The following is a 20,776-nucleotide window of genomic DNA, read 5'->3' on the forward strand; positions in this document are numbered from 1 at the left end:
TTGAGAAGTATTTTTTTATCAAAAGTGTTTTTGGTGAGAAGCAATATATGTTTTGCTAATTAATTTGAAAAGCAATCCTAATCAGCAATTAATGTTTGACCAAGCTGTTAAAAACTGCTTGTAAGTGTATTTTTCTTAAAAGTGCTTTTCTTAAAAGTGCATTTTTCCGCTTCTCCTCAAAAGCACTTTTTTTTCTTCCAAAAGTTGCTTGGCCAAACACATCAACTTTGAAAAAAAACTAACTTTTTCAAAAAAAAAAGTGCTTCTAGGATTGGAAAAACTTGGTCAAAAGTACTTCTCAAATAGTATGTTTGGCCAAACTTCTAAAATCTTGGCCAAATAGACTATATGAGAAGTGCTTTTTCTCAAAAGTACTTTTGGCGAGAACCAGTTTGTGTTTGATTAATTAATTTGAAAATACTTTTGAGTAGCACTTAGTGTTTGACCAAGTTGTGAAAAGGTATTTCTAAGTGTATTTTTGATAGTAGGCTATAATTATGTATTTTAGTCGCTTATCGCACTCTAATTTACTCCACTTTTATGGTGTTTGAGCTTTAATCGCTAGTGTTTTGCACTTATTGTGTGTTTTATGCCTTGTAGGAGTGATTCTGAGCTATGTAGATGTTGTGGAACTAATTTGAGCTATTTAGAGCTGTGAAGTCTGAGTAAAAGTCCAAGGGATTAAGCTGGGATCGATCGTGTTCGGGGGTCGATGATCAATTCTGGACGTCAAAATTGTTCGGTTTTAGTTTTAATGATGAAAAATAATATAATTGCTTTTGGTATAGGGACTCAAAGAAGGCATCCAAGATCGAAGAAATCAAAAGGAAGGAATCAATCAAACAACTAAAGATTCGGCATGAAAATCAATCAGAGATTGATTAAAGCGGAAAAGAAGCATCGAAGATCTTGCAAGATGATTGATCAAGCTGCTATTACTGGAAGGACCAAAAAGCAAGGAGAAAATCCGGCGCTATCAAGACCTATAGAAGGAAAGCTATTAAAGTCCTCTCATCAAGGAAGAGCAACGACAAATAACCTTATTCTTGGAAAGAATCAATTTCTTTCAAGGATCAAATCTCTTGGGTTGGCAAATCTCTTCAGCAATGACCTCCTACAAAGTATTTGTACATATCCTTAAGCCTTAGACATATATACTTTGATCAAACCAAATACCCCTCTCTTTGTTCTACTACAAACAAACATTGTAGCTCTTCTAGATCTGTTGTGTAACAAGTTAAAGAAGAAAGAAGGAAAAATACTGGTGAGGAATTGTATCAAAAGGAAACGAGTGACATAGAAACTGAGCCATTGGTGTAAATCACACCATTCACGTTGTACTCAAGAAACTCATTCACCGAAAGAGAACTCCCTTGCAACCCAAGGGGACCAGACTAGGATGCACATTGAATCTGAACCAGTATAAAATTTTGGTGCTGCACTTTATTTCTGCATCCTAAATTCTGCTCTTATTGTTATCTCGTTATTACCTCTAGTCGACTAATTAGAAAACTAGTCAACTTGTAGTGATTAAAATATAAAAATAAACAATTCACCCCCCCCCCCCTTGTATTTTCAATTGGTAACAGAGCGAGGCTCACATGTTTCTTTTGCTTAACAACTTGTGAGAAAAGATCATGGCAAATCAAGTTATTATCGGAGCACTCTTCCAAGAAGGAACATCGCAAGTGAGGCCACCGTATTTCAATGGACAACATTTCTCTCACTGGAAAGTGCGTATGAAAATATACGCAAAGGCATATGATGTCAAAGTCTGCAGAGTTATCAAAAAGGGGAACTACCCTCTGCCGGTTGCCGCTCAACCACCTGCTAATCCTGAAGATAGAGATTTATATACAAATGAGCAAATGGCAGTTGTACAAGTTAACAATAAGGCAAGGAATCTGCTTTATAATGCTATTAGTGGTGAGGAGTATGAGAAATTCTCCAGTTGCGATACAGCCAAAGAGATGTGGGATAAACTTGAAGTTACGTATGAAGGAGCCAGTAAAGTGAAAGAAATCTATATCAACATGTTAGTTCATGACTATGAACTTTTCTAGATGAAAGAAGGAAAATCTATTGAAGAGATGTTTGCCAAATTTAGCAAAATCATTAGCGATCTAAAAGCTTTTGGCATAACATACTCAAATGATGATCAAGTTAGGAAGATTCTTAGAAGTCTACCCACTACTTGACAGACAAAAGTGGTTACACTTGAATCATAAAATTTGAACAAACTATCATACAATGAACTTCGAGGAAAACTCATAGCTTTCGAGAAAACTCATCTCAAGAAAACAAACGAGGAAGAAAAGAAGAAAATAGTTGCATTCAAGGCCACAACTAAAAAGGCAGAAAATGATATTGATGATGACCCTAAAGCTCTTCAAGAAGAAATTGCCATGATATCAAGGAATATGGATGGTGTAATGAGGAGATACAGGAATGCGAGAAGAGAAAGGATGCCACCCAAGCGAACCATACAATATAATGGACAAGACAAAAATGATGGAAAATGCTATGAGTATGGAAGATTTGGGCATGTTCAAGCTGAATGTCCTGATCTAAAAAGAAAAGTTTCCAGAGGCTTCAACAAGAAAAAATCATTTAGAAGCTGGAGTGATGAAGATAGTTCAGAACACGAAGAGATAGCAAATCTTTGCTTCATGACAATTCTGGAAAACGACATGAATAAACTCTCAGGGTGCTGGACAGATGAGGACACTTCAGACGATGAATGCAAAGATGACAATGAGAACTGTTTCATGGAACGAGGTGAAACAAGCGAGGTAAGATCTTATAACTGCGAAAGGTGTAATGAATTGCAGGATATCCTTGACCTTACTTTGAAAGAGTCTCAAAAAATGATGAATGAACTAAAGCAACTCAATAAAGAAGTAAAATACTGGAAACTCAAGCATAAAGTATGTGAAATTGAAAAAGAAGTACTTCAAGAAGAGTTTGAGGAATTGCAAATGCAACTCAATGGCATGCACAAATCCACCAATCATAGTTCTTTCAGGTCAAACCATGCGACTTAAAGTCAACTGGAGAAGTACCAGCCAGAACAGAGTCCACTAGTACTAACACTAATGAAAGATCCAAAAATGGATCAGGATTTACGCTATTGTAACAAAAGTGGACATAAATATTCCTTTTGTCAATTTCGTAAATCAAATATTTCAGGATGGATTTGAAAATCCAAAAACAATCCTGAGTCGAGTAATATTAACCAACCAGGACCCAAGCAAGCTTGGGTACCTAAAAGAAAGTAATAACTATATTTTGTATGAACACCACATGAGGAGTCGCAAAGGAAAATGGTACTTAGATAGTGTGGGTTCCAGTCACATGACATGTGACAAAAACCTATTTAAGAAAGTTACAAAAATAGACGGAGGAAATATCAAGTTTGGTGATGACTCAAAAGGAAAAATAGTCGGTACCAGAACAGTTCCTTTCAATAATAATTGTGATATCACTGAGGTTTATCTTGTTGACGGACTTAACTACAATCTTCTGAGTATAAGTCAGTTATGTGACTCAGGGTATGAAGTACAATTCAGGAAAACAAGTTGTGCTATTGAAGATGATACATGTAAAATAATCCTCTCAGGTAAAAGGTATGGAAATGTTTATATTCTTGATGGCTTTGAAAATATAGATGGTCATATCTGTTTAACATCCATATCTGATGATCCATTGTTATGGCATAAGAAACTTGGTCATGCAAGCATGCATTTGATAGAAAAACTTTCCAAGTATGATTTAGTTATTGGTTTGCCTAAACTCAATTTCTCTAGAAATCATATATGTGATGCTTGTCAAATTGGAAAACAAACTAGAAACTCTTTCAAAAATAAGGATATTGTATCTACTTCTAAGCCTTTGCAATTGCTTCATATGTACTTATTTGGACCTACTAGAACTGTTAGCATAGGAGGGAAATGATATGCTTTTGTTATTGTTGATGATTACTCACGTTTTACTTAGGTGATTTTCTTATCTCATAAAGATGAAGCTTTGAAAATTTTTGAGATAGTCTGTAAGAAGGTTGAAAGAGAAAAGGGGTATTTGATTACAACAATCCAAAATGATCATGGAGGAGAATTTGAAAGTAGAGCATTTGAAGATTTCTGTAATGATCAAGGATACACCCACAACTTCTCTGCCCTAAGATCACCCCAACAGAATGGAGTCGTTGAGAGGAAAAATAGGACCTTGCAAGATATGGCAAGAACTATAATACTAGAATATTCGTTGCCAAATCACTTATGGGCAGAAAGAGTAAGTATTGCATATTACATTATCAACCGATGTCTCATAAGGCCCATTTTGAAGAAGACTCATTATGAATTGTGGAAAGATAAACGACCTAATATTAGTTACTTTCATCCGTTTGGAAGCAAGTGTTTCATTCACAATAATGGTAAGGGCAATCTTGGAAAATTCTATCCAAGAAGTGACGAAGGTATTTTCTGGGTTATTCATTAAATGGTAGATCCTTTAGAGTCTATAATAAAAGCACACTGTGTGTGAAAGAATCAATACATATTATATTTGATGAGAATAATACTTCGGCTGATAAAGAAATTATTGCAAGTGATGAAGATCAAACTCAAGAAATTCATGAGACAAGCAAATCTCAAGAATCAACTAATAAATCTGATGGTGTGATAGAGTCAACTAATGAGATCAGCAACAGTCAACCAGAATCTCCGAAGGAGTCAACTATTCATACAATTCGTCCAAATGAATGGAGAAATGAACCTGAATATCCTCAAAAATTCATCATAAGAGATCCAAGTGAAGGAATGAAAACCAGGAGAGCTCTCAAGAAGAAAGCAAACATAGCACTGATTTCTCAGATTGAGCCAAAGAAAATAGAGGAAGCTCTAAAAGACTCAAGAAGGTTGCAAGCAATGCAGGAAGAGCTAGACCAATTCGACAAAAATTAAGTATAGAAACTGATGCCCAAGCCTGAAAATGCTCCCGTAATTGGAACAAAATGAGTTTTCAGAAATAAGCTGAATGAGGATGGAAAAGTTGTGAGAAACAAAGCCAGATTAGTTGCTCAAGGATACTCACAACAAGAAGGAGTCGACTATGACGAAACATTTGCTCCAGTAGCTCGACTGGAATCTATACGAATTCTTCTTGAATATGCATATCATTTAAAAGATTCAAGCTATTCCAGATAGATGTTAAAAGTGACTTTTTGAATGGTTTAATTGAAGATGAAGTATACGTGAAACAACCTCCTGGATTTGTAGATTCAAAGTTTCCCTACCATGTGTATAAACTGACCAAAGCATTGTATGGACTGAAACAAGCTCCACGGATATGGTACGAAAGACTTAGCTCATTTCTTATTGATTACGGATTTACAAGAGGTAAAGTAGACACCACCTTGTTTATTAAAATATTCTCATAAGGTAATCTCATTATTCAAATTTACGTTGATGATATTATTTTTGTTAGTGTTAATCCTCCTCTGTGCAAGGAATTTTCAAATCTTATGCAAAGTGAGTTTGAAATAAGTATGATGGGAGATCTTTTTTGGACTTCAAATTCAACAATCTGAAGAAGGAACGTTCATATGTCAGGTAAAATATACAAATGGGTTGATTCAAAAGTTCGGTATGAGCAATGTTAAAACTATTGGCACACCAATGAGTCCTTCAACAAGTCTCGACAAAGATAAATAGGGAAATTATGTTGATGAAACTAAGTATCATGGAATTATTGGCTCACTTCTTTATCTAACTGCTAGTCGACCGGATATTATGTTTAGTATCTGTAAATGTGCCAGGTTTCAGTCAGCTCCTAAGGAATCACATCTGACTGCAGTAAAGAGAATTATTAGATATCTCATTGGAACTGTCTCTCACGGATTATGGTATCCACGATCTAACAATTTTAAACTAGAAGGTTTTTCAGATGATGATCTTGCAGGTGATAAGGAAGACAGAATAAGCACCACTAGGACATGCTAATTACTTGGAAAGGCACTGATATCTTGGAGCAATAAAAATCAAGGATCAGTCGCATTATCCACAACTGAGGCCGAGTATATCGCCATTGGACAATGTTGTGCACAATTACTATAGATGTCTCATCAATTGGGTGACTATGAAATATTCTTTAAACCCATTCGAATTTTCTGTGAACTCTCTAGTGCTATATGTCTCTCTAAAAATCCTGTGCATCATTCTAGGGAAAAACATATAGACATCAAGCATCATTTTATTAGAGAACATGTTCTTAAAGGAAATATAAAACTATCTTTTATTGGAACTACTGATCAATTAGCGGATATATTTACTAAGCCATTACTAGAGGATAGATTTTGCTTTTTAAGAGAATTACTTGGTATTATTTGCATTAATCATTAATATTAGGACCTATATGTTACTATTATTTTTTGTATGCCTAATGTTCAAACTTTGTTGTTTTGTATAACTGACACCTCTTTCCTTTTCTGTACTCAACCGTCAGAAACCCTTTTTTTGATACCTGAAAACCTTTTTCAGTCTCCATCGTCCCCATCGCCTAGAAACCCTCTCCAAAAACTTTCTCTCACCAAAAGCTCTTCCATGGCCAAACACTCAAAAAATCCTTCTGTTTCTACCAAGAAGAGTACTCGCTCCAAAACAAAACCCCTATCTCAACCTCTAGAATAAGTAGACCTAGGGTCAGACCATTCGGAAGGTTTTGCCTCATCTCAGGTGGACCTCTCAGATCATTTTCATATTTTAGGAGAAAAAGTCCTGGAAAAAAGGCATATGGAAGAACCCCCTGAATCCTTTACTCCAAAGAAGTCGAAAATAGATCTCTCTAGTTCTTTAGAGTCCGACCTAAATTTCTGGGATTCTCTAAACATGAATTTTTTCATTGCTTTGAAAGACAAGCCAATTGCTCATGGGAGAGTAGTCGACCTTGATGACATAAAAGCCCTAAATTGTAAGGTAAAAGATTTGTTTGTTCATCAGGGCTGGTCTAAATTCTTTTCCGTTCCCCCTCCTATATGAACCCCTAGTGAAAATATTTTATGCAAATCTTCGCTCTAATAAGTCTGATAAGTTAAACTCTTTAGTATTAGGGAAGCACATTGTTCTTGATTGTGCCATGTTTGATTCAATTTTCCAGTGCAAGTGTTCTGGTTTTCCTATGCTTTTCAAAAATTTCTGGCCTGATGATTTTGAATTCACCTTTGATCAAGCAAAGCGGTATATTGCTGAGTGTCCATCTGAATCTTTCCCAAACCAGTTAGGTCCATGTGATGTTAGCTTTGAAACTCATGTTCTAGCCCACATTGTTGCAACTACTCTGCTTCTTCGTATTGGCTCTTTCTCCACCTTCTCTCAAGGAGATACATTTCTTGTCTATTGCCTTGTGAAAAAACTCAAGATCAAACTGTCCTCCTGGGTAATCAATTTTATGATTGAAAGTGCTTATGATCACACCAGTCTGCCTTATGGCATAATATTTTTATCTCTGAATATCCCTTCATCTCTATTTTAAAGTCTTACAATTTTAGAGCATTTTCAAGTATGGGGTATATGTGTGTGAAGGGCTCATAGGTTAAGAAACAAGAAGGTGAGGTCAAACATGCTTAACCTGATCCAAAATCCAAACCCTCGATTTCCCATCATAGTCCCAGTGTCCGTGACCTTGCTGAGAAACCAGTTGCCATTGACAATTAGTTGTCCGCCATCAAAGATCTTCTTACTGATACTCAGTCCACTATTGGAGATATTCATGCAATCTGCAAAGAGACATGGTATGATGTTTCAAAGATAAGAGTTACAGTTCTCAAAGTTAGGGAAAACGCAGTCAAGGCATTTAAGGAGGTACACGACATGCTTGATGGAGTGATTATCTCAGCCAATGCCAGCTTTGATCAACAGAAGGAGGCGATTTGCAACATTCTTACCTATTTCTTGCATCGTTAATGTTGAAGGTTTAGACAATATTTTTTGCTGTGCTATTTTGGACTGGATAACCAGTCGTTGGATGATTTTTTTATTTTTGTTTATGATGTTTAGAAAATATGTTTTGTTTTGACATAACTCTACAAACATATCATGCTATAAATCGTGTTTTAGTATATAGTGTGTTGTTATCTTATCCCCTCTTTGTTGATGCCAAAAAGGAGGAGAAAGGATATATGTGTATATTCGTGCAGGTACATCCATGGCAAGGGAAGTCGACTATAGATACTACGGGAGAAGCTGACTAAAAGAAGAAAAGGATATATATATATATATATTCATGTAGGTACATCCATTGCAGGGGAAGTCGACTATAGATACTATAGGAGAAGCTGACTAAAAGAAGTTCTGGCACCTCTTGAGGGGGAGTCAGAGCTCCTGCAGAAGCAGTCGACTAAAGGAAATAGTCTCAACAACACCTATTGAGGGGGAGTCAACTGCACTCATTGAGGGGGAAGGGGGTAAAATACAGGGAAGTCAACTGATATTTACATACATTATTTTGTCATCACCAAAAAGGGCAGATTATTAGGTTTTAGTTTTAATAATGAAAAATAATATAATTTCTTTTGGTATAGGGACACAAGGAAAACATCCAAGATCAAAGAAATCAAAAGGAAGGAATCAATCAAACAACTAAAGATTCGGCAAGGAAATCAATCAGAGATTGATTGAAGCTGAAAAGAAGCATTGAAGATCTTGTAAGATGATCGATCAAGCTGCTATTATTGGAAGGACCAAAAATAAAGGAGAAAATCTGGCGCTATCAAGACCTGTAGAAGGAAAGCTATTAAAGTCCTCTCATCAAGGAAGAGCAACGACAAATAACCTTATTCTTGGAAAGAATCAATTTCTTTTCAAGGATCAAATCTCTTAGGTTGGCAAATCTCTTCAACAACGGCCTCATACAAAGTATTTATACATATCCTTAATCCTTAGACAGATATACTTTGATCGAACCAAATACCCTCTCTTTGTTTTACTGCAAACAAATATTGTAGCTCTACTAGATCTGCTGTGTAACAAGTTAGAGAACAAAGAGAGAAAAATACTGGAGAGGCATCGTAGCAAAAAGAAATGAGTGACATAGACACTGAGCCATTGGTGTAAACCACACCATTCACGTTGTACTCAAGAAACTCATTCACTGAAAGAGAACTCCCTTGCAACCCAAGGGATCTGAACTAGGGTGCACATTGAATTCGAACTAGTATAAAAATTTCGGTGTCTTTAATTCCTGCACTTTATTTCTGCATCTTAAATTCTGCTCTTATTGTTATCTCGTTATTACATCTAGTCGACTAATTAGAAAACTAGTCAGCTTGAATAGGCGAGTTGTACTTCGGGAGAAGGCTACGAGCAATATTAACCACGTCAATCAATAAACCAAATAAATTAATTAGATAATTTAGGTAGACAACTCAAAGGGATTGTTAGCTAACCCATAGCTCTAGAATATTTTCTCCCATTGAATCCGTCTTTAAACTTGTCGTTGTTTTCTTTATACTCTTAATTTGTTACTCTACATTAATTTTAATTAAATATTCATACTTTAGGTTTCGCTTGAATATATTAATTGTTTGGTTTAATTTAGTTGATAGTTAATCACAAGTCCATGTGGGTACGATATCTGGACTTACAATCCTATACTACTTGTCGATCATGTATACTTGCGTGTGCGTTTTGGAACAACAATTTTCTTCAAAAGTACTTTTCAAAAAAGTGCTTCTGAAGATAAGCTACTTTTTTTTTACTTAAAAACCTTTTTTTTTATTTTCTAAGAGCTTGTTCAAAACACATCAACTTTGAAAAAAGCATTTCTTTTTTAAGAAAAAAAGTGCTTCTAGGATAGAAAAAGCTTTGTCAAAAGTAATTCTCAAAAGTACTTTTGGTGAGAAACAATTTGTGTTTGATTAATTAATTTGAAAAACTCTTCTGAGCAGTACTTATAGCTTGTTTGGCCAAGTTTCTCCAAGCCAAAAGCATTTTTTTTTTCAAAAAAAAAAAGTGCTTTTTTCAAAGTTAAAGGGTTTGGCCAAGCTTTTAAAGGAAAAAGAAGTGCTTTTGTGTAGAAGCAAAAGCAATTTTGAAAAAGGAGAAAAAAATAGCTTCTCTCCAAAAGCACTTCTCAAAAGTACTTTTGAGAAAAATATACTTAGAAACAGTTTTTAATAGCTTGCCCAAACATTAATTGATGCTCAAAAGTACTTTTAAATAAATTAGTCGAACACAAACTGATTCTCACCAAAAGTACTTTGGAAAAAAGTACTTTTGAGAAAAAACACTTCTCAAATTAAGTTGATTTTTGTAGCTTGGCCAAACAGGCTTTTAGTGTTTGGCCAAGCTGTAAAAAAATATTTCTAAGTGTATTTTTCTCAAAAATACTTTTCAAAAAAGTGTTTCGGGAGATAAGCTATTTTCTTTTGCTTCTCTAAAACTGCTTTTACTTAAAAGCATTTTTTTTTCTTCTAAGAGCTTGGCCAAATACTTCGACTTTGAAAAAAATACTTTTTAAAAAAAAAAAAAAAAAAAATTGGCCTTTCGGCCAAACAAGCTATTAATTAATACTTTAACTTAACCCTAAGTGATTATAATTAGCTGTCCAAAAACCTGTAAATGTATTCAGTATAAACAAGAACTAAGGCATCAAATATTGCAAAACAATTAGTTATATAAATAAAACCAACGAACTGTTTAAGAATCATCCAACACAAAAAGGTTCATCAAAACACCAGTCGTAAAACTTAGCCGAAAAACGTTCAACAAAACAAAACCGAAGTAGAAAGCATAGAAGAATCCATAAAAGAAGAAAATAAAGAAGAAACCCTTCAACAAGCCGTGAATATCAGCACTTTTCAATGGTAACTCTTCTTTTCCAAGTCCAAAGTTGAGAGACAGCTGCTGAAATAAGCCTAGAATTCAGGCCTGCGTGCAGAACTTCTTCTGTTTCTTCAAATTCAGTTCAAAATCTTTCTACTTCGCTTAGTTTAACATTTGTTGGCAACCTAAATATTAAAAACCAATAATTAAGTCAAAAGACATATTATTATCAGGATAAATGATGCAGAATGCATCATTTATGTCCAGTATCTGTAACGAGCAGAACGCACTCACTTCTATGGCATGTTTGAGATGCCTTGCATGTTCGCATTGTTGGAATCTCCATGATTGAGGGGACTGTCTTGACGCCCAGACGACTCGCCAAAAGTCCCATGCGCTGGTGGGCTATTGGCTCTTTCCGATTCATCAACAAAAGTGCCAAGAATAATCTACAACAGAAACCATCAAATTAGTGCTTATGCAAACAACAACTGCATGACGTATGCAGTGACGAAGCTAGTAATTTTCCCAAGGGTGTTCAAATTTGAAAGAAGTGAAAAAAATTCTCGACAAAAGGCGTTCAATATGTATTATATACGTCTAAAACATAAATAAAGTAAAAAACAAGATGGCAGAATTGATTCCAGGGCCATGTCATTGGCCTCTGCATTACGCTTATCATTACTACTTTGAGTGCGCTTGCAATCTATTTCTAGTGCTCTTGGTAAAAAGATATGATAGGAAATCCGGGCAAGAATTCGATTTATCAACAAAAAAGTCACTACTCAGAAAAGAAATATAACCTTTTCAGGATGCACATGCAAATATTACTTTCTTTGTAGTAAAATCCCATTAGTGGGGTTTGGGGAGGATAGTGTTTACGCAGAGCTTACCCCTTCCCAAGTGAGTAGAGTGTGCAATTACGTAGAATAATACTCCATTAGTGAAAAAGGAATAATTCTCAAAACTTGAAAAGAAACAGAAGAACAAGACACAAAGATAAGGACACGAACAAGTGCAATGTAGAGAAACAACAACAACGATCCAGTAAAATCCCACTAGTGGGGTTTGGGGAGGATAGTGTTTACGCAGAGCTTACCCCTTCCCAAGTGAGTAGAGTGTGCAATGTAGAGAAAATACAAGAAAATATTCCCATCCTAATCTACGTAAGTTCTTGCCTCAACTAACACAGATTTAGTAGTAGCTAGAGCTTTATGAGATGATCACTAGAAATAGTAAACACAAGCTGAAACTTCATAAAGACTTCAAAAAATGCAAACCTCGACTTTTGATGCAGCCGTCAGATCACCGATCACACTACCACCTAACACCAATCCATCTCCAGCTACAGCTATGTTTATTGCACCCGTCCAGCTATCCTCATCGCCAATTATGGATTCCCTGAAGGAACCAGATAGAGACACTATATCGAACTGTCCCTACAAGAGGCAAACATCATACGTACTCAAGTCTACGCATTTATCTAGGATAAGCATACTGGAAGAGTAAAACAGATGCACATTTAATCAGCAGAAGTGCATAACTTCGGACACAGAAAGGAGTTGAGAACACATTTGGACTAACATCCATATGAACTGTATTGAAATTGCAGAAGTAGAATGCAGCTGAATAAAGAAATAGATATGAAGTAAGTCTTAGAATAATTACTCAATCCCAACTAGTTGGTATTGCCTATATGAATCTTTTGCTTTCATTCCACTTTGTTTTTTGTGTATAACAATTGAATGAAAAATTTACAATGAGGATGAACTTCCATCTAAAGTGCATAGTACAAATCAAAAGGTTTCAATGAGTGTTAAGGCGGGCACAGTGGAACCATGAAAAACTAAATCAATACGAAATGGGAAAGCAATACCTCATGTGTCACAGTTTCATCAGTCGTGGCAGCTCGTACAAGCGTCAATTTGGATACAGCACCATGGGAAGACATGATACTAACAGCCCTTGGAGCTTGCCGAGTAAATGAAACTATTTTTCCTGCTATGTCCTGAAAAAAAGATGATAAAAACTAGTAAAATCATAACTAATGCATGCAATGTAAATATCTGAAATTCGCCACAACAATTTATGATATGCAAATACAAGGCCGTAGCAAGAATTCAAATATTTATGTCATACACCTCTATCTAAAACTTATAATGGAAGAAATAAAGTATAGTTACAAAGAAGTCAATCGTCCTGTATCACAAGGCACATACATACACTCATTCAGGATAAAGACATTGTTAAATTGAGTCCCCATTATGGTTATGGAGTTACTATTACTATTATATTAGGGGTGTACTACTTGTCAAAAAAGAAAATCATTTAAGTATTGCGCTCTAGGTTATCATTATTTGTAACCTTAACTCAAATTTTTTTATATATAAGAACAATATTTGTAGATCACAAGTTTCAAAAGTCTTTTTTCTTCTTAAACTCTACACCGAGTTAAACTACCTCGTCTAAATTGAAACGGAACAGCTCGCAAAATCCAACCACTTCACCTACTTCATTGCCCCCAACCATTTCTCGTACCTCTATTGAAACAGAATGGTTTCATGTTCTTTCATCGATTGGTTATTCCTCTCCGTTCGTATCTCTTTTTCCAATTTTGGTCTCGGTTCCTATCTACTGTTGGTGTTAAAGGGAGAACTGCGAGGAGCCAACCCTAGTACGAGAGGATTGGGTTGGGCTAACCTATGGTGTACTGGTTGTTATGCCAATAGCAGCGCCGGACAGCTAAGTTGGTATGGAAGAACTGCTGCACCGCGGGAAATCCTTCTCTATACAAGTTCTCGGAGGGAGTATTTCTTTTGATTAGTTACTCTCTTTTGGGTTCTTTAATTTGTAACATGACGCACAAGAGCATGTGCATGCATAAACAAAATTTTGCAAAGATTATATCAAATTTACTGCAGTCAGCACTAAACGAGCTTCTAACTACCCTTAAAATGACAACTCAAAAAATATTACTGCAGAAATTTTGAATTCAAGGGTCAAGATAACTTTCATGGCATTAATGAAATAAAACAAAAAGGTAAAAGAAGTAACCTCTCCTTTTTCCACAGTGATAACATGAGGTGTAAGTGTAATGCCAGAACCTGCCGATCCTGCAATTAAAAACTTTTTTATCAAAGTTCGTAAAATAATGATGCTGGATAAACCAAAGCAGTATGGGAAATGTGTGACATGTCACTCTCAAGAGTTAAAAAAAATGATCAAAAAAGAAAGAAAATGATTGAAAAATAGATTTTATTGAATTTCTTTTTAGTTTTACATTTTCTTTATATCATATTTTTATTTTTACATTTAAGAGATTCGTATAAACACAAAATATTTTTGCACCATTCAAATTGTAAGTGGTGACGTAGCCCAACTCTTTTACTTATGTTTTTGCCGTCATCAACATATAATATAATATAATATAATATAATATAATATAATATAATATAATATAATATAATATTCCCTCCGTTTCAATTTATGTAAACTCATTTGACTGGGCACGGAATTTAAGAAAAGAGGAAAGACTTTTGAACTTGTGGTATAAAATGAAGCACATATATTTTATGTGGCTATAAATCATTGCATAAAGGTAAATTGTTTCCAAATAGGGAAAGATGTTATTCTTTTTTGTACGGACTAAAAAGAAAATAGATTCACATAAATTGAAACGAAGGGAGTATAATATACTCAATATTTTACGTCCATATATGTATTATACCAGCTCAAAAAATGATAAATTAGGACCAAATTGTTTCCATTTTGAAAGTAAAACTAACAAAAGAGATAAAAAAACAAAACTTGGACTGAACCCCTACAGGGAAACTGGTCAACCAACCAACAAACATTCTAGTCTATATATATTCTAAGACACGTGTGCATGTTTTTATTAGAACCTAGTACTAAACTAAACTAGTAATAGGAACTGACACAGGAGAGAATATAGGGATTTACCAAAAGTTCGACGTCGCTGCTTCCTGCAAGAGCCAGGGGGTCTGCCTCTGGGTTTCTTCGACGGTCCCCCTTCAGATACAGGCTGGGCAGCCGCAGAAGAAACCGGTCCTTGCGGCGGAGTTACGGCGGCGGATGCCGAAGCAGCTGCCATCGGACCAAACGCAATAGACCCATGTGGGCCGTTCTTCCTTGGCCTGCCTCTCTTCTTTGTCATCCGTTCAGATGAATTCACGTTCACGTTTGACAGCGCAACACCGGTACCAGTAGCGACCTCCGCCGACGGACACGGACGGGGCGGTGGCGAAGCGAAGGACAAGTGCGTGTTCTGAGCAACCTGAGCACCGGTAACGGTAGCGCCCTCCGCCGACGGGTACGGATGGGACGGCGGCGAAGCGAATGACAACTGCGTGTTCTGAGCAACCTGAGCACCGGTACCGGTAGCGCCCTCCGCCGACGGATACGGACGAGGCACCGGCGAAGCGAAGGGCAAGTGAGTGTTCTGAGCAACCGCAGGAGGAACAGTCGCCGGATTGACGCCAGCGCCGGCGGCGGTGAGCTGCTCTGTGTTCATTTCTCCGCTAGTCTGAGATGCTGACGTTTTGAATGTGTTTTCCATAGTTGACCTGAGTAGAGAACCAAATGAAAGTTGTCATTTTTTCTCAGATTCTTAGAAGAAAAATCACAAATTTTATGACTACTGCAGATTTTATCAAACTTTTAATAGATCAAGAAAACTAAAAATAAGAATTGGTAAATAACGCTTAAAAGAATAGCATTAAAAAAAAACTATTAACATCCAAATAATTTATCTTTTTCTTTTCGCGAAAAAACATAATTTTTTTTACAGAAAACCTCGAAATTCATTAGAAAATAAGAAAACGGAAGAAAAAATAAGGAAAATTCTATTTTTCTTACCGGAAAATGAGATTTTTTTTTTCGAAGAATGCAAGATAACACAGAAGAGAATGGAGAAAATAAGTCGAGGAAAAGTTTTTTTATAGCAAAAGCCTAAATTTTGAAAATCTGTTCTTTTGGTAATTTAGTTATTTCTGAGGAGATGCTATACTTTTTTTCAACAAAATACAAAGACAAATTCGGATTTTCCATTAGGAGCATAAAAATTAAAGACTTACCGAAGCTATGTTTAAATTTAAGGTAATAATGTATATTAATTAACTACTACAATTTAATAATACAATTTAGTAATATTGAATGAAATGCATCATTGGACTTTTAATTATTTTCTTACCAAAATTGTTGTTTTAACCGAGATACTATGACTAAATACATCATTTAAGTACTTTTCCATTTTGCAAAGTTGGACACATTCTGACAGTTTGAAATTATTTTCTTACTAATATTGTTCTTTTAACCGAGATATTACTACAAGGAATTTTTATGTAATTACTAAATAGATTAGTAGTCTGTCAAAAAACTAAGGATTCGAATTCACACTAAAGATTAGGTATGCATTGTATCTTAGAACTCTATTTTCTTGACAATGCAACAACAACAACAATAACGACCCAGTATAATCCCACAAGTGGAGTCTGGGGAGGGTAATATGTACGCAGACCTTACCCCTACCCCGAAGGGTAGAGAGACTGTTTCCAGGAGACCCTCGGCTCAAAAAAGCAACAGGAGCCGATATATTAGTACCATAAAAATGCATAATAAAATACCAACAATATGAGAGATATGAAATACAGAATACGAAATACGAAATAGATGGTTGGTATAGTACAACTAGCAGGTAAAGCCCTGCATCAATAAACGACCAATGACATTCTTAGTCTAACTCCTAACTGGCTAGTCTCACTCTATTGTGCTGTAGAAATATTCACAAGTTATTTTCTTGACAATGGAGTAGCATAATTTTATTATTACTGAGTTTATGAATGCAAAGTTGTGCATGTTTTCTTTGCTTTTTTTTTTAAATTTTGGTGATTTGTGGGGAATTGATCTCTTCATTGTTCTTATTTGTCATGTCAAACTATCTTCAGAAACGTAATGAAAAGAGTTTTAACTTCTCTTGTAGGACTAAATGGTATTAACAATCTTATATACCAACATTACAAAATGTCAAAATGAAAATTAGTTGGTTGGAAAATTCACAAGCTATCCTGCTTAGGTGACAAATAGTGTGAATACTTGTAGCAGTTAAAGGTCCTATAAAGAAAGTTACCGAGTCCTAGTTCATAAACCAAGTTTAACTTGTTAACTAAGCAAGAATTGCAAAATCATGTATAAGATAGTGTTTACACAGAAAAGGATTTTTACCTAGTTATACTATATTAGAAACTTATTTACCAATGTTCTCTATGTTTTGTAGTTTTTAATAAGTATCTAGGTTTTTCTTACAAATTGTGTAGATTGTTCCTTAAAATGTTCTCACCCCATTATTAATGTCTTCAATTAAGGAATTCAATTATATCCTTTCCTTCCCCCCTCCCCCCCCCCCTCCTCTTCTCTCTCCTTTTTTTTACAACAAAATTCCTTAATATAGCCCAGAATCTCCATCTTCTCTCTTCCCACCATTGCCGACAATTTTATATTATTACATCATCAATTGCATCGTTCTTTTGTTGGAAGACTGGATAACACTGAAAATGAAGAAATATTCAGGAATTGTATTATAAATGTATCATAATTGTATTTAAATTGTATCAGATATATCAATACGTAAAACGTAATTATATCATACTTGTATCACAATTGTATATAACTTGTAGATGGTACATTAATATCCAAAATAATACCTGATACAATACTAATAAATTAATATATAATTATCATATATTTGTGATACAAACTGTGAAATTCGTCACGATCTCACAACTGCTCATAATTCAAATACAAATTTGATACAATTATGTACAACTTAAAACCGACTCTAAACTTAAACTGATATAATATCGTATTATACTTGTATTAGTATTGCATCATGTATTGTTTTAGGTACAAATTGTGATACAATTCTAAATTATGATACAACTTTGATCTTCATCTTTTTCAAGTTTCAATTTAAAACATCCACCTAGAACCAACTCTAAACTTAAATTATAATACAATATTTTATTTTAATAGTATTAGTATTGTATCAGAATTGTCTTAGGTATTGATGTATCAAATACAACTCAGATACAATTATGATATCTTTATCATACAATCGTAATACAATTCCGAAACTTCATCTTCCTCGAGTTTCATCATGAAATTCAACCTAAAACCAACTTTAATGTAGAGTGAAGCTTACCCACAACTTGATTGTAGAGCAAATCTTAGAATTTCTTCTGTATTGTATAAATAAGAAAGAGATTTTGGACGATTAAAGAGAGAAATCATATATCAACAGCTTTGGAAGAGGAAAGAATCTGCAATTTTAGGGGGGTAACAGTGGAAGAGGAGTGAGTAAGCGAGATTTTTGGGTTAGAAAGATTATGGGTATCAATGCTTTTTTTACTGTGGGTAAGTACAAAGAGAGGTGATGATTTTGGGGTTCAGTGGGTTTTTTACGGTGATAATTTTGGGTAAGTACAAAGAGAGGTGATGATTTTAAGTAAGTATAAAGACAAGTATAGTTTTCCTTGGAAAAAGGAAGAGTATCTTAAATGTAGGGGATTATATGTAACTGATACACAATATTTAAGGTATGTTTCATTTTCTCCTTTTTATGGTTTTGTATAAAACTAGTAAATATAGGTATATAAAGTAATTAATAAGGAACCTAAATAAAAGTAATAAATATATTTCAATTATAGTATATCTAGGTAAAAATCCCAAAGAAGACTAAATGACCCAATATGGTGGGAGAAAATCATTTCGATTTGGAAACAACATTTAATGTGGAATTGCTCAGCACCAAAATATTTACTACAGAGTAACTTTGAAGCGTACTTGTACAGAAAAGGTTACTGCTAACATTTACAAGAAATCAAAAATACACTTAGTTACTTTAGAGCAAAAAAGGCTGATACATAGTTTTGCAAAAACCAGCACCATGCACCACATTTACAAAAACAAACCAAAATAGGTTTGGCACATTTACATATACACCGTAAATATACAAGTTTCACTTGCTTACATCTTCAGCGTGGTTGCAAAATTCGAAAGTTCCTGCTTCTGGGGAGGGTAGTGTGTACGCAGACCTTACCCCTACCTGGGGTAGAGAGGTTGTTTCCAAATAGATCCTCGGCATCCTTCCCTCCAAGAACTTCCCACCTTGCTTTTGGGTAGACTCGAACTCACAACCTCTTGGTTGGAAGTGGAGGTTGCTTACCATCAGAACAACCCCTCTTGGTTGGAAGTGGAGGTTTCACTGTCACCATCACTTTCACAAATTCCAAGCAACAAATTCCGCATTCTTTTTAGCACATCGAGAGAAGGGTAGCCACCAAAGAACTGTTCCTGTGCAAGTGAAGTATAGGAAGTTAGAATTATCAGCCTGGGCACAATAAACATATACTGCCTTGCATATTATTGAATGGAAAAGTTGATGCAGACTAATAGCCTGTTTGGCCAAGCTGCAAAAATCAACCTATATTGAGAAGTGTTTTTCTTCAAAAGTACTTTTGGTGAGAAACAGTTTGTGTTTGGCTAATTAAATTGAAAAGCACTTCTGAGCAGCAACTAGTGTTTGGCCAAGCTTTTAAAAACTGCTTCTAAGTGTATTTTCCTCAAAAGTGATTTTTAAAAAAATATTTTTGGAGAGAAGCTAATTTTTTCTACTTCTCCAAAACTACTAGCTTGTTTGGCCAAGCTTCCTTTGAGAGAGAAGTGCTTTTTTTTTGTCAAAAGTGCTTTTTTCTCTAAAATTAAGGTGTTTGGCCAAACTTTTAAAAGTAAAAAAAGTGCTTTTGAGAAGAAGCAGAAGCCAAAAAAATAGCTTCTCTCCAAAAGTACTTTTTTGAAAAGCATTTTCGAAAAAAATACACTTAGAAGCAGTTTTTTAAAGCTTGGTCAAACACTAATTGCTGCTCATAAGTGATTTTCAAATTAATTAGCCAAACATAAATTGCTTCTCACCAAAAGTACTTTTGAAAAAAGCACTTACGGAAAAAAGCACTTCTCGAAATAAACTGATTTTTGCAGCTTGGCCAAACACTTCAACTTTGAAAAAAAAACATTTTTTTAGGATTGGAGAAGCTTGGCCAAATAGACTAAAAAGCCAAATCAACCAAAAAGTTCAATCTATAACCTAATCCCCTTCTCGTTAAAGATAGTCCAAGACATATCAACCAAAATAAGCTGGAATGAAGTTTAGCGTAAAGCATTTTCCATTAGGATAACATTCAAAAGGCCTAAGTGAAGCATTCTGAGATATTCACAACATAAATAGGAACTAAAACTGAATACACAAAGAAAATTGGTACCGCATCCTCAGCATATAGATAGGCGTGTAGTCTGGCAGTAGGATCTTCTAGGGTTAGCCTGATCCTATAAACGCCAGTAGGGGAGCGATAATCCTCAACTAACCAAGGGAATGATGCCACAACTCGAACGACACAGTGGAATTTACCTACCACCTACAAGGTAGAAGCTCAATGATATAACTTTGAATATGTCAAGTCAAGTATATGGTCCAACACATGATCATTCACAAAATCATCTCAAATTGATGACAACAAAAAGGGATTTTTCATTCTCCTTATTCTGAGCCTTGAAAATTCGAACTTAAAGTGGCAAAAAATACAATAATAGAAGCCACTGAAAGCAAATGGCAATGAACAGATAACACAGAGCTAAATCCAAACTGATCAAACTGGAATACCTCACCAGTTGGATACAATCTCCTATTAGACATCAGTATTCTCTACTCATGGGCATTTCCAGCCCTTCAGCAATAAGTCCAATAGCAAAAAAAGTCTGATAATGCCTGAGTGAAACAACCAGGCATGAAGATGTATTATTCGCAAAGACGTAAAAGAACTGAATGACTAAATACAACTCTCTAACACATAGTAGAAAGCAAAAAGGGAAAAGAATAAATGAAAGTCTTT

The 20,776-nt window shown here is 35.1% G+C and overlaps 4 protein-coding genes across 4 annotated transcripts in view; 1 reads left to right on the forward strand and 3 right to left on the reverse strand.

Moving 5' to 3' along the window:
* The first annotated feature begins 1,637 nt into the window (after positions 1-1,637).
* Positions 1,638-7,958, forward strand: LOC138890611 (uncharacterized). The gene is made up of 11 exons (XM_070174012.1): positions 1,638-2,007; positions 2,275-3,025; positions 3,120-3,933; positions 3,997-4,474; positions 4,546-4,915; positions 5,024-5,129; positions 5,201-5,349; positions 5,816-5,958; positions 6,763-6,971; positions 7,153-7,431; positions 7,710-7,958. The coding sequence occupies exons 1-11, from the start codon at positions 1,638-1,640 to the stop codon at positions 7,956-7,958; spliced, it is 3,918 nt and encodes a 1,305-aa protein (XP_070030113.1).
* Positions 7,959-10,911: 2,953 nt separating this feature from the next.
* Positions 10,912-12,772, reverse strand: LOC104231444 (AT-hook motif nuclear-localized protein 10). The gene is made up of 4 exons (XM_009784445.2): positions 12,694-12,772; positions 12,098-12,256; positions 11,112-11,266; positions 10,912-11,002 (listed from the first exon to the last, which is right to left on the reverse strand). The coding sequence occupies exons 1-3, from the start codon at positions 12,766-12,768 to the stop codon at positions 11,114-11,116; spliced, it is 387 nt and encodes a 128-aa protein (XP_009782747.2). The 5' UTR covers positions 12,769-12,772; the 3' UTR covers positions 10,912-11,002; positions 11,112-11,113.
* A 235-nt stretch (positions 12,773-13,007) lies between these two features.
* On the reverse strand, positions 13,008-15,393 carry LOC138890613 (AT-hook motif nuclear-localized protein 9-like). Its single transcript, XM_070174013.1, has 3 exons — positions 14,778-15,393; positions 13,872-13,930; positions 13,008-13,016 (listed from the first exon to the last, which is right to left on the reverse strand). The coding sequence occupies exons 1-3, from the start codon at positions 15,391-15,393 to the stop codon at positions 13,008-13,010; spliced, it is 684 nt and encodes a 227-aa protein (XP_070030114.1).
* A 3,665-nt stretch (positions 15,394-19,058) lies between these two features.
* The window catches only part of LOC104231442 (protection of telomeres protein 1a-like), a 61,075-nt gene continuing 59,357 nt past the window's right edge, over positions 19,059-20,776 (reverse strand). Inside the window, exons 10-11 of the mRNA XM_070174014.1 lie at positions 20,150-20,302; positions 19,059-19,184 (exon numbers count right to left, since the gene is read on the reverse strand). Of these exons, the coding sequence (XP_070030115.1) occupies positions 19,059-19,184; positions 20,150-20,302 (279 nt within the window). The remainder of the gene's footprint in view (positions 19,185-20,149; positions 20,303-20,776) is intronic.

This window comes from Nicotiana sylvestris, chromosome 4 (assembly GCF_000393655.2).
Source record: "Nicotiana sylvestris chromosome 4, ASM39365v2, whole genome shotgun sequence".
Lineage (NCBI taxonomy): Eukaryota > Viridiplantae > Streptophyta > Magnoliopsida > Solanales > Solanaceae > Nicotiana > Nicotiana sylvestris.